Source organism: Bombus impatiens, unplaced genomic scaffold (genome assembly GCF_000188095.3).
Source record: "Bombus impatiens unplaced genomic scaffold, BIMP_2.2 scf_0317, whole genome shotgun sequence".
NCBI classification, from domain to species: Eukaryota; Metazoa; Arthropoda; class Insecta; order Hymenoptera; family Apidae; genus Bombus; species Bombus impatiens.
This window is the reverse complement of record NT_176736.1, coordinates 1901925-1918412: the sequence shown is the minus strand read 5'-3', so window position 1 is coordinate 1918412 and position 16488 is coordinate 1901925. Positions and strand designations below refer to the sequence as shown.

The following is a 16488-nucleotide window of genomic DNA, read 5'->3' as shown; positions in this document are numbered from 1 at the left end:
GGTCCCGGAGGCGATCCAATAGGAGAACAGACCGGACATTCAACGATTTCAGGTGACGAGGTGATCAAGTGGAACGGCAGGTCCCTCCAGGGCAAAAGCTTCCGTGAAGTTTACGACATCATCGCCGAGTCGAGACAGGAGCCTCAAGTGGAGCTGGTAGTTTCGCGGAATCTATCGTCGACGACGGGTCCGGTGACGATGCCTGCGGGGCTGACACCTACAGCGCCGATGCCGTCAAGGAAGATCGCCGCGCAGATCCAATGGAGACAAAAGCACCCGGAGACGATATCCGGGCCACAGCAACCGCATCACAAAGGTGACTATGTGCTTCAAGCTTCATTCGTTCCCTTCCTTCTTCTTCGTCTATTTCTTCTTCGACTGTGTTTCTTTTCTTTCCTCCTACCTCGTTGGACACACGCTCTCAGGATCTGTTCTCAGGCCGTTCTCTTTTCTTCTTTGCCTCCCTTCTTATCTGGCCCGAATACATATACATGTCTCGTAGAGTATACTGTATACACACACGGTCGCTGACAGATGTTTTTAAAAAGCAGAAAAAAAAATGATGATAGCATTTAAAACGCCCCCGGAGCATAACGCGCGTTTAGACGACAAGGTAGAGAAGGTAGACTGTGTATCAAGGAATAGCTCAGACAGCTACTCAATAGATCACACTTAGGATGTGTTATGGGAGTTTGCGAACGAGTAGTGGTTTGAGAGAGAGAACTTGTACCTCGTTCCACGACGAGTACTCGGTCTCCCGTTATTGTACGAGGTGCTTGTTGAACGATAAAAGATATCAATTTATCCACGATGATCATTACCATTGAATCAATGATGCACACGATGTATAGTTTTACGATGTTGGAATATTAATAAAGTCGGAGAAGTGGTAGATTTGTTACGTAGATCGTTCAGCAAGTCTACTTTTAGTAGTATATTGTGTAGTATAGAGAGTTCTAGAGCTAACTTAGCAAGATACAATTTGCCGTATTTCTCCAGATCGTTGAAATTTTAAGAGAATTTGCAAAAGTCGATAAACCAATCGATACGAGAGCATACGAGAAAATATCGGGTCCCTACCTAAGTCATACCATAGACATAAGTACAGTTAAGCGTATTAAAAACGACGCTATATTGTCACAGATTATATGATTTTTCGTATTCCAGGTCTTAAGAAATGTATTCTATGGGGTAGGCCTCAAAATTTCTTAAATTTCTCGATCCCAAATAATCGGTGTCTTCCCCCTCATCCGTGTTTGTGGTTCTGTATTTCACTCCCTTTGAATCTTTCTGTTTCTTTCTTTCTTGATTCGGTAATCTTAGGAAGATTCACTGGGAAATGGTGAAACGAAAGGGTTTTACCATTCTCATCGTAAAGTAGAACAAAAAAAGCAACGATTATCGAGTGCACCGGTATCGAGATCGATGCTTAACGAGAACCATTACGACTGTTATATCGCTTTCTGTATACCATCGATGTTATCGTAGAACGTAGAGAGTAGTGCCAATGCACCCCTTGCTAACACCGCCGTTTTTACGATACATAGTTTTATGGGAGCAACAACTTGAAACAAGTGAATCTTTTGTGTCTTTCTTTTCTTTTTTTTTTTTTTTGTATCTCTACCCCTCGTTGACCACGAAGGACCATACATTTAAATCCTTCTGTATATAATGCGCCATTCTACGATTTACCCATTTTATAGACTCTTCGTAAAGCTGCACCGTTTTACGATTCGCGATTTACGATGCAAAAGGTTTATAGAAATGAAGAAGGAAAGGCAGGCGTTTATTAACGTTTCGCTTGTGTGACGATATCAATCATCGTGTTTCCGAGATGAATAACACGATTATTAAATTAATGCGTTTTAATCATTCTTTGTCTGTGTAATGTAAAAACGATTGTTTGAATAATTGTTATTGTGAAGCAGTGTTATTTTATAAACCGACGATAGCTAGACGTCTTCAGGAAGAGAACGTACGGAAGAGAACGCAACACTGCCGACGTGTATGCACTTTCCATGCTGCATCGCGGGGCTGCGTATAAACGCATCCGCGAACCATTTTACTGCATCTACCGCTAATCCGCCGGCTGCGTTCGATGCATCTACACAAGGATGCGTTATTTTCGCTATCGGCAGCTCGAGAGAGTATCCTGCACGTGAATTGTGATATCTCCCGAGGAATGGATGTATCTGCCCGCAAATTGCATTACACCCTGCTGATGGAAGGGAAGTTACGGGTTTTCGGCGAATCTTACAGTGATTCGATGGTTAACGCGGTTGCAACCATTCTAAACGTAACCTCTCGGAGTAATCTGTGAATTTCCACGGAATTAAATTTCCCAATTCACAGGATGCGATCACCAGACGATGTATGCACGCACGAACTACCGTCGAATCTCTGTAACCCAGTATAATCTACCCGTTTCCCCTAACCAAGAATAATCCAAATTCGTGGTCGCAAAACGTTTTCCATAGTATAACAATTTATCGAACATCTCGCCGTAAGTTCCTCGAATTTCTTGCATTTGCCCGAAACTCGAACGTCACTCAATATTCCCCGGCTACCTCCGCCTGTATTCCAAGATTCGGTGTCCTAGTAAAAGATCGTCGAACCCACGTCCCCGTTCGCCCCAACGTTTTACGAGTTCGTTCGCGAATTTTGCGTACACCTTTCGTACACCGCGATACGAAGCATCCAACTAGCTGCACACGATGCCATCTTCCCTCTTTTTTCCCTTTTTTCTAGCCATTCGCAAATGCTCGTATCACATACGATATATACCTACACTGTTTTATATATGTATATATATATCGTATATTACATAAATAGACCCCTTTAAACACACCACGTAGCCCAAATTCCACCGTTCGAAGTTCTACCAGGTGTACGAAGAAGATCTAAAGTCTAGTCGGCACTGAACAATCACTTGCAGAGTTATACGACGCGAGGCGCGAGAAACCTTCGGTTTTAGTGACCTCGCCGGGCTCGCCGGATCTTCACGCTCAAGGACGCGCCAGGCACCTCCGACACACTTCCGGCAATGCAAACGTCGGAGGTAATCTTCAGGTGAAGCTGAGCTTCGATTCCGTGGCGCTACGGTTGATCGTCACGTTGATCTGTGCGGCTGGGCTCACGCCCAGGAGCAACGGCCAACCCAGAAATCCCTACGCCAAGATCTTCCTGCTTCCGGACAAGAGGTGAGTGAGCTCGATTGGCCCAGAAACTAAGTACGCCTCTACGTATGCTGTATTTTGTCTTGCAGCGACTTGTTTCTTCTTAAACAATTCTATTCCTCCTATCCTACGTTACGAACGAGCGATATTTTATAAGAAAAAACGTTATGTTCCGGCGCTGGAACCAGTTTCTTCGTTTTCTCCGAGAGATTCTCGACGGAGAACGTGTTTCGTTTTTCTCGTTGAATGTCGATAAACGGACGGTGTATAGATTTTTATGGGCCACGAGCGTGCGTTTCAAATCACCGGCGGAAACTTCCATCCTTTTCGTAGAGTAGAATGCAAAAAGAATCGAGCGCACGATGCTCGATGGCGCCGGGCAAAGATTTCGCGAGGACGTTTATGCACGTCGGGGACAACAGTGCGATCATGTCGAAGTCGAAACTGTCCTGCTTTCGAGATAAATCATTTCCTAAAGAAGCGTTCGCGAGCCAAAAGATAGCCGTTGAACTTGGCCGGGCTGCCAAACGATCTCGCTGCTACACCAGGGTTCCCCAACCACTGTTTCGTTTCCCTCCCTCGAAGTGGCGTTGTCTTATTAATGCTCGACATCGATCGTCTGGTATCGCCCCATTTGCGCGTCGATTCCACGACCGTATCAAGGACGTGTTCTATCATTCACCCTTCTATCTAATTCGTGTCCCGATGCAGCGAAAAGTCGAAGAGACGAACGAAGACGTTGGCGAACACGAACGATCCAAAGTGGAACCAGACGTTCATCTACGACGGAATCAGGAGGCCAGAGCTGAGGAAAAGGGCGTTGGAAGTAACCGTGTGGGACTACGGGAAGTACGACACGAACGATTTTCTCGGCGAAGCGATACTGGAACTGGCGACAGCTCATCTCGACGAGGAGCCCGAGTGGCATCCGCTGACCGGCCACGGGGAACACCGACATATTGGGTATGTGAATCAGCTCGGTAGACCTTAGGATGTTTCACTTCTTCATGCCTCTGAGATGAGACGCAATCGCTACAACGCATTCGTTCGCTTGTTGCAATGAGAGACTAGGAGAGATATCTTAGAGATTGGTGACTGACGAATACTCTTTGCGCTTCTTAGTCGCTGAATGCAAACAAAAAGTAAACCGAGTCTTCTAGAAAGCTTGTGAGAAGGGCTAGGCCTCTGTAGGCGTGCAGCTATTTTTCCCGAGTATTTAGGCTGAGGGAGAAGGAATCCGTCGACGGTCACGTGCGTTAACCCTTTTCTATATCACGTACGATCGCGGTGTATATACGGGCAACGTTTAATTCCCGTAGAATCCACGGAAAGATGATAAAGAAAAAGAAAAAAGAAAAAAACGAATGAAAAGACGTTGAATAATACGATGCAGCGAAAAGAGCAAGTATTTTCCGAATGACGTCGCGTCGTTCAGCGAATCCGTTCGGCTGATTCTTTTTCACCTAGCGCTAGCGAGAAGAGCGTAGCGTGAGATCTAAATTTCGCGTTGCACAGATACTATCAGGAGCCCGATGACATGGTGATAACTCCGGTGGACTGCCATCTCAGTCCACCGTCGACGACGTCGCGGCTGAGCGACTCTGACACTTCCGAATGCGATATCACGGACTGCGACGTCTCCAGGGAGCAAAGGAGAACAGCTGACGGTGCCAGTATAAGCAGTATCGGCAGTTCCTCCAGGTAAGAGCATCCTTCGAAAATCTCTCTACGTCGCGTCCCGAGAACTCTTCCACCAAACCGCCCCGAAACGATATACAATATAATATAAAACCGGGGGAGAGAGAAGAGCCCGTGCTATTTTCACGGCCGACGCGGCGCAAAAACCTTCTTCCACGACCGCACACCGGCCGGGATAACCGAGAACAGGGACCCGAGTCGAAAGTTGAAAACGTTTTGTAACGAGAAATAATTGTCAACGTCGTCTATCCATCGTCGATCCATCGTGGGAGTATACGCGGAACCACGTAAACACCGTCGATAGTAAGATGCAGATAGAATTAACGCTATGAGCAAGAAGTTTGAGACCGCCTCCTTCTCGTTTTCCTTTCTTTTTGTTTTCCCTAAAGACAGTACGCGTTTAGTTGCATTTACGCGTAGATATTGTTCTTTTATTTGCATGTAGACACATAGTGCGCTTTGGTAATCGTTTTCTCTTTTTTTTATTTTTGTAGCACCCTCGGTTCGTCAGTCCAGTGTATTTATTTGAGATGAAACATTGTAAAAATGAGCCGATTCTTTTTACAGCGAGATGTTAACTTCTATATCAACGTTATTTTCTTTCTTTCGTTAAAGAAAGAAAAGGAAAGAAAAATATATAGATGGTTCGAGCTACGCAAGAAATGACGACGAAAACGTGAACGATCCATGGGGTGGTTTCAAACTCGTGTTCGATAGTGTGCCTCGCGTTGGCCGCGAGCTGAAGAGGAGACCACGAGATTAATGCGCGTCGGTTCCCGTTAATCGATCCACGGACCATCTTGAACGGGCGACGAAGAATTTGTCGAGAAGCGGAGAGAGAGAGAGAGAGAGAGAGGGCTGTGTCGTGCAAGGTCCCACGTGGCTGAACCAGTGCAGTTCATCAGGAATTAATGATACTTAACGGGAGTAGCGTGCCGATGTCCTTGGCCAACAGAAATCGCGTTACTAATCTGTTCCTATTCCCGGCTTAAGATCTCGTTTACAGGTCCCGTAACTGACACCGTAACTGTCGGCATAATGGTTATTCCCTCGGTAGCGTGCGACTTGGTCTTAATCGTCAATAAGACGAGCCGACGCCGCTACTCGAGATTAGCCGCAATTCGAACGTTCCTTCCATGCATCGTTGCTCTTTCTTGCATGGTTGCACCTCTTCCGGTTCATTGAGGAGACACACGGGTCAGGCGTGCGTAAGGGATGGTCCAGGATCGATCGTGCGCAATTCCTGTTATTTCGGACGATATCGTGTTTACACACTGATAAATATTTCATCGATTATTGATATATCGATTCTTCGTTATTCCAATCAAATTCTGTAATTTCTCCATAGTTCGACTTTTGGAAAACTTGTGCGTGAACTATACTCGTGTTAGAGGGTGTGAATAACGGAAACTTGAAAGGAGCAGGGTGTTTACGCGACTTAGATGCTTCAAGTCGGCGGAGGCCGATCTCACCAGGTGAATCTCCGGATGATTGAAAGAGGAGCATTTTTATCTGTTGTGCTTGCGGAAGGCGGCGTCGCCGTGACGTAAAGGCGACGACCACAACGACGAAAGAGAGACAGAGACAGAGACAATGCGGCGGGGGTGAGAGGTGTGTGAATAAAGGTGTAGGTGGGAGGGGGAGGGTTGTGGGAACGAGAAAGAGAATTAGAGAAAGGGAGAGGAGAGAGGCCGTGAGCCAAGTTATAAAACTGGGCAACAAGCCAATTGACATGCCAGTTGGCCTGCAACCACCGCTGGCTGCGGAAGCCAGCCCCTGAACCTCGTATCCATATTAATATTCCAACGATGACGTCCGATCGTTATTTGTGAGTGCAAAGTGCTTTCTCTCGAATATCTCGGTTCTTTATTTTTCTCCGAGGAAACGAGAAAAAAAGAAAGAAATACGGACTATCGACAAAGTGGCAGAGTTGAAACCGACAGGGGGTGAAAAACGGAAGGGTGAGCAAACTAGGAGAAAAAAGGGTAAAACAAAGAGGATACGAAACGAAGCCCACGGCTACGGACGGTGGTAAACGGCGTGCCTAAACAAATCCACTTTGAACCAGACGCTTAATAAAGTTTTTTGTCGTTTGCACAGAGGGCACGGCCCGCAATTCGTTCAATTTCCTCTGAATTTCGTGGCCACCGGTATCTTTCGAATCCAGTGACTCGCGAGGGTATAGGTCAGGGCCTTTGACGAGTTAATCGACTTCCTTTTAAACTCGCCAGGATCCGTGACTAGCTTCGAATTTGCTGATTTACACCCGTAAAGACTGGACCATCTACCCTTTTATCCGAGTGTTTGTTTCTTCTACGAGGAAATTCAGTGTTTCGATGTGTGTAACGGTGACGAAGTAACAAATGCATGTGACGCGGAAGTAAAAGCAACATCGAGTGTGCGCTAATTATCGTATAGCGTTGTTTGAATTACTCGTGGCCCTTATTCGAAGACCGCTCAAAGAACCGTTGAAGATCGAAGAACCACGAGGTTACCACTCGTCCGTGCCGTTGCAAGGAGGAAATATCGAAGAAGGAAGGAATCTCTGTGCCTCGCAACTCGCTGCCGCTTTGTCCCTCGTCCGTTTGTGTCTCTCGGTTACCATTCCCGGTTCTAATTGGTCGAACCTTTGTAAATTTATTCCACGGATGATGCTTGGAATTCTCGAGCCACGTTCCCTCGAGAGCGTTCTCTGGTTCTCGTAGAGGAGTAATGCGATTGCCATGCCGGCAGGAAACTCCGCCTGCACGCTCGTTCGTTTTCGTTTGTAATCAATCGTCTTATCTGGTCCGACCCTCTTCGATTCGAGGGTGCTCGAATAATAATATCCGTAAGTTTGCCGGGGACTCGTTGAAAATTGCACGACACAGCGTCGAAAGCCCACGAAGGAAAAGTTGCCGGATCTTCCTCGTCGAAAATTTCGCGGCCGGTTTGTTCAATTTTTCATCGAGCATGCACGTCGCTTCCGCGGCCACCTCGAGGTCGCTACGTCGAGGAATCTGTAGAAACGAATCGGAACGGCGTGCATGCTTCGTTAATCCACGCTGGCCTCAATCTGCGAGTCGCTGACCAATTTTTTCTCCCCTCTTCTTCTCCCTATCCGTTTCATCCCCATTGAGTGGCGATGATACGGCGAGATACGGTCGAGGCGAGCCCGCAGAAAGACACGCGCGCGGCGAATAATTGATACATCCGGCGACATCCGAGGGAGCCGATCGTACGGTGTGCAGATATTTAATAACCTTCAATATCACCTAATAGGATTATCCGAAGGGGTTTCACTGGTTACATTAATAAATCCATCGTCGGTCGAGTCGGCGGCCGCGACGTGTCGTACAGTCAGATTACTCTCTTTTCTTTCACCGCTACGTTCTTTCAGCCCGTTTTCGAGGGCACGGTGTAGATATTCTTTATCTTTTTTTTTCTTGTTCAATCGATAATCGAGGAACGTCTATAGTATCCAGTATTGCGTTAACGATGATTCTTCTAACGAGAAACAAAACATTCTAACGAGCCGTAATTTCTCGCGTTGGCGCTAGCCATCCCGTCTATTGATTTTCTTTGTTATTTATCTGTTCTGTTGTTTATTTTTTAGGTTTCATAATATGCCGTCAAATTATAAGCGGTACGGCCATTAAAACTTATATTTCCTCCTCTCTCTCACGAATCACGCAGTCACACACGTTCTTGCATCCTCACCGCTAAGTTAAATAGCGTTCCGAGTGTAGATCAATTATTAACGAACGTGATCGAATATAAGATATTCGCATATGTAGAAACCAACGAACGCAAACTGACGCGATTTCTCGACTCTAGCTGTCGAGCTAGATCGATGAAAACCAACGTAAAGAAATAACAAAAGCAACGTAGCACGATGAGTGCTACGTCAAAGAGATCGCGGCGTTTGTCAGACGTATATTTCCACGTTTTCTCGAAAGAGGCGACTAATGACGCCGTAGTTTCGCGTCATTATCGACGAGAAACGACGGAGATCTAGAAATCCTCCCGGTAACCGTTCACTCTGGACGCACTCACGATGTAAAGTCACTCGAACGTGTCCGTGTGCATCAATGACAACAGGAGGGTCCGTCTGAGAAATCGCTCGATCGTACTAATTCGTCTTTCCCGTGATAAGCTGCCTTTATTTCTTTGTCTTGAAACGTCTCTCGTTAGGTCCAACGTTGTACCGAAATAATATTCGAGCTCTATCAACCTAGCGGAAATTCACGTGGGGATACGCTCGTTAAAACGACTATAACTGATCTTCCAAACATATTCGAGGTCTTTCGCGTGTCGAGCTTCTATGCAAGAGACCAGACGCAGGTCGACTTTCGGTAATAGTCGCCGGAGGCTGCTTCCATCCACCCACTTGATGTTCCTGTGTTTGCACGCGGATCGTTCTCTCAGTCGCATGTGCACCGATCGAATGAACTTTATTCGATAGACGAAAGGAATGAAAGAGTTTAGCACGTCGGTATTTAACACATCGGCGTGCTGTAGATACGCTCGACGAGAAACCGTGTGTATGGTTCGTTTTTCGTCGAACAGCACACGAAACGATTAGACTATATACGAATGAAAAATGAAAGTTAAGAAGAAAGAAAAGCGCAAGAACAAGTAGTTGCGCGCAGAGATTCAGCAGGTCACCGATCATGTAGGCACACGTAGGCGTCATCGTGTCATCGCTTCTTGCATCTGTCCCACGTTTTACGAGACTTAGATTGCGCGAAAGGACATGGCTTTTAGTAACGCTTAGTGCAACGCGATGCATCGGCCGGGGTGGCTCCATTCCCCTGTTCTTTTTATTTGTCCTCTCTCCGGCAAGCTTTACGTCGCGTCAGTGGATATTTGTTGGGCAACGTCCAGTTCGCCGGGGACGTTTCGCGATGCTTATTGGTGTGCCCGTTGCCAGGAACCGGGACGATGACTGTCAGTGGCACCGTTCTCGAAGCGATTCGCGCGCGATCAATCTCTCGGCTACGGTTTTGTACGCATTTGGCTCCGTTGATCAGTCGCGGAACCATTGTTTACAGCAGCCAGGCCAGCCTTTCTTTACCAAGTAGCTTCTTGGCAACCGAGTCTGTCCTTCCATTTCGTCGAGGACACCACGGAGAAAACCGTCCAATCTGTGTCCGGCTTTTATTGGCAAATAACTCGTAAGAGATTAGCTTTCGCGCGTGGATCGCGACGTTGTGTATTTGCACTTTGTAGATCGACCGGTTTGTGACCAGTTCTCCGTCCGCAAAATGAGGTAATGAATATTAACTCGAAAGTATAATAATCCTTTCCGGTGATACATTGGTGAACGGATAAAACAATGAAACTTATCGAGAAACGCGAGCCTCCGAAGTAACGCTTGTTGTTCGTAAATTCGTAACTCTTAGTTCTCCAGTTAGCCAGACGCGACGACGAAAGACGCAACGCTGATTGTTTCAAGGCTGAATAATTAGAGCGACTGTCCGTATAGTCCGCATATCTGACAGACCATCGTAGGACGTGCAAATATTTAAAAGGAACGAGCTCCTGACGAATTTTAACTATGGATCACGAGATTTTAATCTACGAGATATCGGGAAAACAATCTTTTTGTGTCCATTTATTATTTCTGCCACGTAGTAGAGTAACCTTGCATTCTGTGTTTTGGTCTGCCGCTTAATCGAGTTCGTTTCGTGCGTGTGTCAGGGGTCGGCAGAAAGACCACGGCACGGTGCAACGCGCAGCGTAGAGAATGCATATTTGATAAAGCATCGCCAATGAGAACCAGCCTGGCCGCATGCACTCTGTAATCTAGCGCGAGATCACAGCACTCGCCTTTCCCCTACGTCCATAATTTAACGTAATCTAAGCGTGACAAGACGATCACTAATTGGCGAAAAAATGAACGCATGCCGGAGCAGCCACTATTCTAGTCCCCCGCCGGAAAGGGAGCTGTGCATCGACGGGGAGCATCGAAGTCGAAGGGACATGTCGCCGCAGGGGCGTAAACGGGCCGCCATCATGATACGGGATCAGCCAGCGTCTATTTCTGGTTACCAGACCTATCGCAAGGTGAGTCCCGCTGCGTCATTTCCACCGATTTTCACCGAATACCTCGACGTTTTTTTTCTGTGAATTTAACGATCGTTCGACGAACGCGTAGTTTACGTACTCGTTGTAGATTGTCGGATGTAGATTTCACCACTCATCGTTTCTGAAAAATCGCACTGAATCTTACAACTGTGATAATAAGCGGAAGCCGCGAGCGAAGAACGTGACAAGTAATCGGCAACTAACAACAACGAGAATCAAACAAAATCAAGTGACTTTTTAAAACTTGCTGTAAATTCATAATTAACTTTTCAATATACGGAACCGTTTTTCCCTTCTAACAGACACGATTTAAATATTGCAGCCACGTTCGTATTTCTGTAAATCGTTCAATTATAAAATCGTAAGAGAAAAAGTGCACAATCCACGACCTGTAACTTACTAATTTGCTACTATTATTAATTTGTAACTGATCGTAGTACGTATAGACTTAAATACACCTATTCTATCCGACACTTTCGTGGTTCGCGTGCGGCATTATCGATTCGTTTTCGCCTGCGGAACACCTGGACGGCGTAGTTAAATATCTGTAATCCCCAGGACGATATTCATCGAGGAATGATGGGCCACAGGTCGCATAGTGCAGCACCTATGGACTCGCCGAGCCTTCGGTATCGCGGAAGGTCTCAAAGTCCCACCGGTCATCGCTCTCTGTCTCCGCCGGAACATAGATCCATGCTTTACTCGCACGGCTACGTTCCACCCAGGTATGTCGTATGAGTTATCGACGCGAGCCACAAACGAAACCGTGATAGAACAGAAAACGAGAACGTTTCGCTTTACGCATTCCAGATTCAGCTCGAGGTCAGCGACAGCCACTCCCACCGGAAGTCCGAAGAAGAGACAATTGCCTCTGATTCCGACGGCTCTGAAGGAAAGGGCTGTTCAGGATCCCGAGGAACGGGCGAGATTTATGAGACACCGCAATAGGCAGGTGCATACCACGTACAGGAGTACGGGTACGGGAGGTGAGCTCACTTTTCCCATTTTGTTCGCCGGGTTATTAATTTCAAAGTTTTCGAATACCTCGTGATACGAGAACAGTAATGAAACCTCGTGAAAATCCGCGTTCCTAATTGACCTTGTTTCGGTAATTTTTGGCTAGCGTGAATACGCCAGGATGAACTTTGTAATAGGATGTTATTAGATAGTGGACGTTTGACGTGTAAAATTGACCGTAGTTTTGAAACAGTTTGATAGCAACTATTTTTATTTTCGATTATATTAGAATTTATCTGCGAAGAGGATCGGTATAGGAGTCGTAGATTGTTGGATATATATTTTAGAATTTACAGCTGGCGAAGTACGTGTATTTCCAATGGGAATAACGTTGATTTTTCAGGTTGGGAAAAACACTATAGCGGACTGTCGGATTCGGATCTGCTCTCGATAGATCAGGATCCGTTATCTTTGCCGCACAGTCACCCTTATCGAATGCACAGACCGCGAAGGGGAAATTTAAGTCCTGACAAAGACGTACTTGGTGATCTTGGTGACTCCGATATGGAGAGTATAGCCTCCGTGACGAGCAGTGCCTTCAGTACGCAATCGGAACGACCACGTGGCTCTAGAGGACTAATGTGAGTATAGCTCAATGTCTATTGTATTTTAATTTTCGAGTCGATGACCTTGCATTTCAAAGTCAGTGTACAAAGCAAGACAAGTTCCATAGAGAAGAAAGTATCCCTTTAGAGGAGACAGCCATCCACTGTACCATTTTTACGTGACATTCGGGTAAATCGCGTTCCTTTCCCTCTATTTTTCCCCTCTTTTCTCGTTTTTTCCCTTTCGGCTCTCGTATTTCTTTCTCCCTTTTTCCTTCCTACTAATCTCATCTCATAGTCCATTCATTCAGAATAGCGTAATCCCGTTTTCTCCTCCAAGTAAATTATCGTTATGCTCGTCGATAGACCATGTACACCGCGCACAGAATGGAACATTTGATGGCTTACCTTCTCATCGACGATAATCCCTGAATTAAATGGACATTGCCGAATGAAACGACACCCCGTAGTTGCACTATCTCATTTCCCCCCGCCTGCTTGATAGGTTTCCCAAAAATCCTGCCGCGCTCTCTTCGAGGAATTCTACTACTTTAGTTGGCTAGACTGCACCTCCTATGCACTGTGTCAATGTCCATTTAATATTGTCCCATTCTAATAAAGCAGGGATTAGTGCGTGGCGTTGGTCGAACGGCTAGGTCTACCTACGTTGAAACACGTCACAATTACATATATGTATGTATGTTGTGTGTATAATCACGAAGAGACTAATCAATCGTCGCACGTCCTACAGACAACCTGCATTTATATATATTTGTTCGGCGAGTGACAAATGCAACAAAATTCTCGGCTCAAATTCTCTCTTTCGGTACCTATCGCATTGCAACAAAAGCTATGTTGTGTATAAAAAAAGAAAAGAAAAATAAAACCATTTTGGGAAAAAACCCCGGCGAAAACGGAACCAAAAAGATAGCAGATATTTTAAGAAAAAGAAGGAAGAAGAGAAACGCGTTCGATCGATCGCGAACGTGCGAGTAGAGTCTTTTTTTTCTTTGATTAAAAAAAAATGAAGAATGGGCTCAAAAAAGAAATCGTTAATGTAACCGCAGAAGCGCTAAAACTCTATATGAAAAACATTGTTTGCAGACCGACAGTTAAAAACGTTTTAATACCCGGTGTCATATCCCCTATGCCCCTGCCCCCTAGGCGCAATAGGCGCAGGCACAGACTTAGGGTACCCTGCAGCGAATGTCACTGTCCGAACAACAATCCCACCAAGCCCAGGAGCAACAACCCCAGCAAGCACAATCCCACCCCGCATCCCCTCGTACGGAGCAAGTCCGCAGTGGTGCGCTCGTTGTACAGAAAGATGCGTACGCCGTTCACGAGGTCGCAGACCGTCGACGAGAACATGCTGAGATATTACAGCCCGGAGACCAGCGAGTACAGCGTCTCCGAGGGGTACTTGCTCAAGCCAGAGGAGCTAACCGGTAGCTCTAAGAATCGTATACCGGAGATATACGTGGAGGATTGCCTTCAGGTCGACTTCAACGATCGCCTCATCGAGAAGTTTCGCGACAGATACTCGTCGCCCTATCAAGTGGACTCCGGTATGCGTAGACGGTCGCGTAGCTGGCAAGATCGTACTGGCAGAACCGCGAAATCTAGGCACCACTTATTCTCGAGAGGCTTGCACGACTTAACGGACGATCACGGCATTAGGAACCTAGACGTTAGCTTACGGCCGCGTAGATCGTTTTTATTCTCGAAGGCTAGGAGCTTCGACTACGACGTGCTGCACGATACCTACGCTGATCGTTACGGTTTCGGACTAGGCACGGGCATGCTCTCGCGTAGAGCCAAGAGTTTCGAGTACGACACTATATCAAGCAACATATTCAGCGACGACAGCCTGAGAACCGCCCGTCGTAAATTGAAGAAGAACATGGCTATTAACGATGCCGGTTACGGCGACAAGATACCGGCTCTGGGTGATCAGAGTAAATCGTACTTCGACTCGAACAGCGACGACAAGATGCCTAAGATTCTGCTCAATCGAGAGAAGAATTACGACTACATGCTGAAACAGGATCACAAACCATTCTATGGATACGATTCTGAATTTAGTTGCGGCGAGACGGAGATTTATATGCCGCGCTTCGACAAACAGAATATAGATATAGACCTTGCCGGTAAAGGTTACCACTCGTACGATCTGTCGGAGGAAAATTCCTTCAGCAGCGACGATCAAATAGGTCTGCGGAACGTCCTTGGCCGTGAGGATCCCACCAAAAGGAAATACAGAGACTCGACGTTCCAGGAGCACGATTCCGCGTTCGGTCTAGACATATCCAAGAAACGAACGAAGAATCTCGACAGCGATATCTGCGACCCGGCTAACGAGCACATTTACTGCAGCATCGACGAGGCGCTGTCGTCCGCGGAGAAGTACGGCCCGGACAGGGACATTACTTGTTCTTCGATGCACGCTGCCTCGGATTTAGAACACTACGACAATCAGAGAACTAGCGGTCGTTCTCGAAGAAGAAGGAAAAGCAGCGAATCGTATCTGGAGAACGGATACGATGGTTACAACTGGGATATCGAATACGACGAAGGGTTTATCGACAGAGGGAACGTCGACGAATACGGTCACCGGTTGTACGATTACGAGGATGAAAATATTCCGAGAACCGACGCAGAAATGTACGAGGACGATTACTATAGAAGAAAAGACAGCAGTCGAAGTAGTAGACGTAAGAAAAGATCGTCGCAGTACGTTGATGCTGACTATATCGGTGATTATCGTGACTATCGTTCCGCGGAGGAGTACGATTATCAAGCGCACAGCGGCCCAGAGTGTGTTGGAGCCGACGCTTATCAAGATAATACGCTGCCACGAAGGAGAAAGAGGAGAAGTAGAAGGGGAAGCAGAGAAGTTAGTACGGGTGTCTACGAGAACTTACCGTATCGAGATACGATATCCAGCACGAGGGGCACGCTAACCATACCGAGTTTATCCGATAGCAAGCGAATGATGCTGCAACGAGCAGAATCTACGCCGATATTACGTTCCGACGAGGAACTGAGCTCGTCGGACAGAGCGGAAAGAGCCAGACGTCTGTATCGTCGCAAAAGGAACAGCAGCTGCCCCGAAGCTAGAGAGCTCCGATACTACGATCCTCCACGAAGAAAAGACGAAGAAAGAAGTACGAACTTTATTCTGGATTCGGACGAGGATTTCGGTTCGATGGAGACGGTCGTGTGCGCGGACTGTTTCCGTCAGAAGAACGTAACGGGCACGGTGGTTAGCGATGGTATTAGATCGGGCTACTACGACGGGGAACAGGTTCGCGATGGTTACGTAGACTCAAGATACGACTACGAAAACGTTCAGACTCGCGATTATCGGGAACCATACGAACTGGCTAGGTCGGGATCGCTGCGGTCGTCGTCGCAGTATCGCGGTAGGCGAAAAACTAGTTGTCCGGAGTGTCGAGAATTAGCGATGTCGTACGAATTAGGTAGGTCTGGCTCGTTCTCGCGAAAGAGCGAAGAGAGGAGACCTTCGGTAGAATCGAGACATAGGTACCGTAGACGAAATAGCAGCTGTCCGGAGCCTAGGGATCTCGAGCTACTCGAGAAGAGGCAGCAGCAACAACGTCATCAGCAAGCCCAGCAGCATCCGAGTCAACAACAGCAGCAGGGTAGTAAGAGGAACGTAGCGATCAGCGACACCCTCGAGTACTACGAGTACTCGATGGAGAGCGAGAGCCAGTGCAGCGAGAACTGCGGATTTGGCCCGTGCGATCCGCGTAGGCCTCGTAACCGAGCACCCCACCCCGGTAACGCTAATTCAAGTCTCTTTGATTCCCAAACCGCTACCTCCGACACTACTAAAAACTACCACCCACGGGCCGTCGATCACCACGAAACCTCACGAAACACGAAACTGTCGCGGCGCGACAACTTCACTGATACCGCCGTCACCTCGTCGTCGTCCCCAACGTCGTCGACTCGACGGC

At 47.0% G+C, this 16488-nt stretch overlaps 1 protein-coding gene across 18 annotated transcripts in view; it reads left to right on the top strand.

Annotated features, from left to right (window-relative positions):
- Positions 1-16488, top strand: part of LOC100749525 (regulating synaptic membrane exocytosis protein 2) — a 70492-nt gene that overhangs the window by 39295 nt on the left and 14709 nt on the right. For 6 of the 18 annotated variants that reach the window (XM_033320423.1, XM_033320420.1, XM_033320428.1 and 3 more), the window contains 11 exons: positions 53-316; positions 1144-1191; positions 2936-3200; positions 3888-4139; positions 4692-4877; positions 8470-8499; positions 10772-10922; positions 11502-11668; positions 11754-11929; positions 12304-12541; positions 13610-16488. In XM_033320423.1, coding sequence (XP_033176314.1) covers positions 53-316; positions 1144-1191; positions 2936-3200; positions 3888-4139; positions 4692-4877; positions 8470-8499; positions 10772-10922; positions 11502-11668; positions 11754-11929; positions 12304-12541; positions 13610-16488 — 4656 coding nt within the window. The remainder of the gene's footprint in view (positions 1-52; positions 317-1143; positions 1192-2935; positions 3201-3887; positions 4140-4691; positions 4878-8469; positions 8500-10771; positions 10923-11501; positions 11669-11753; positions 11930-12303; positions 12542-13609) is intronic. The other 12 variants (XR_004461609.1, XR_004461607.1, XR_004461610.1 and 9 more) reach the window with 7 other exon arrangements.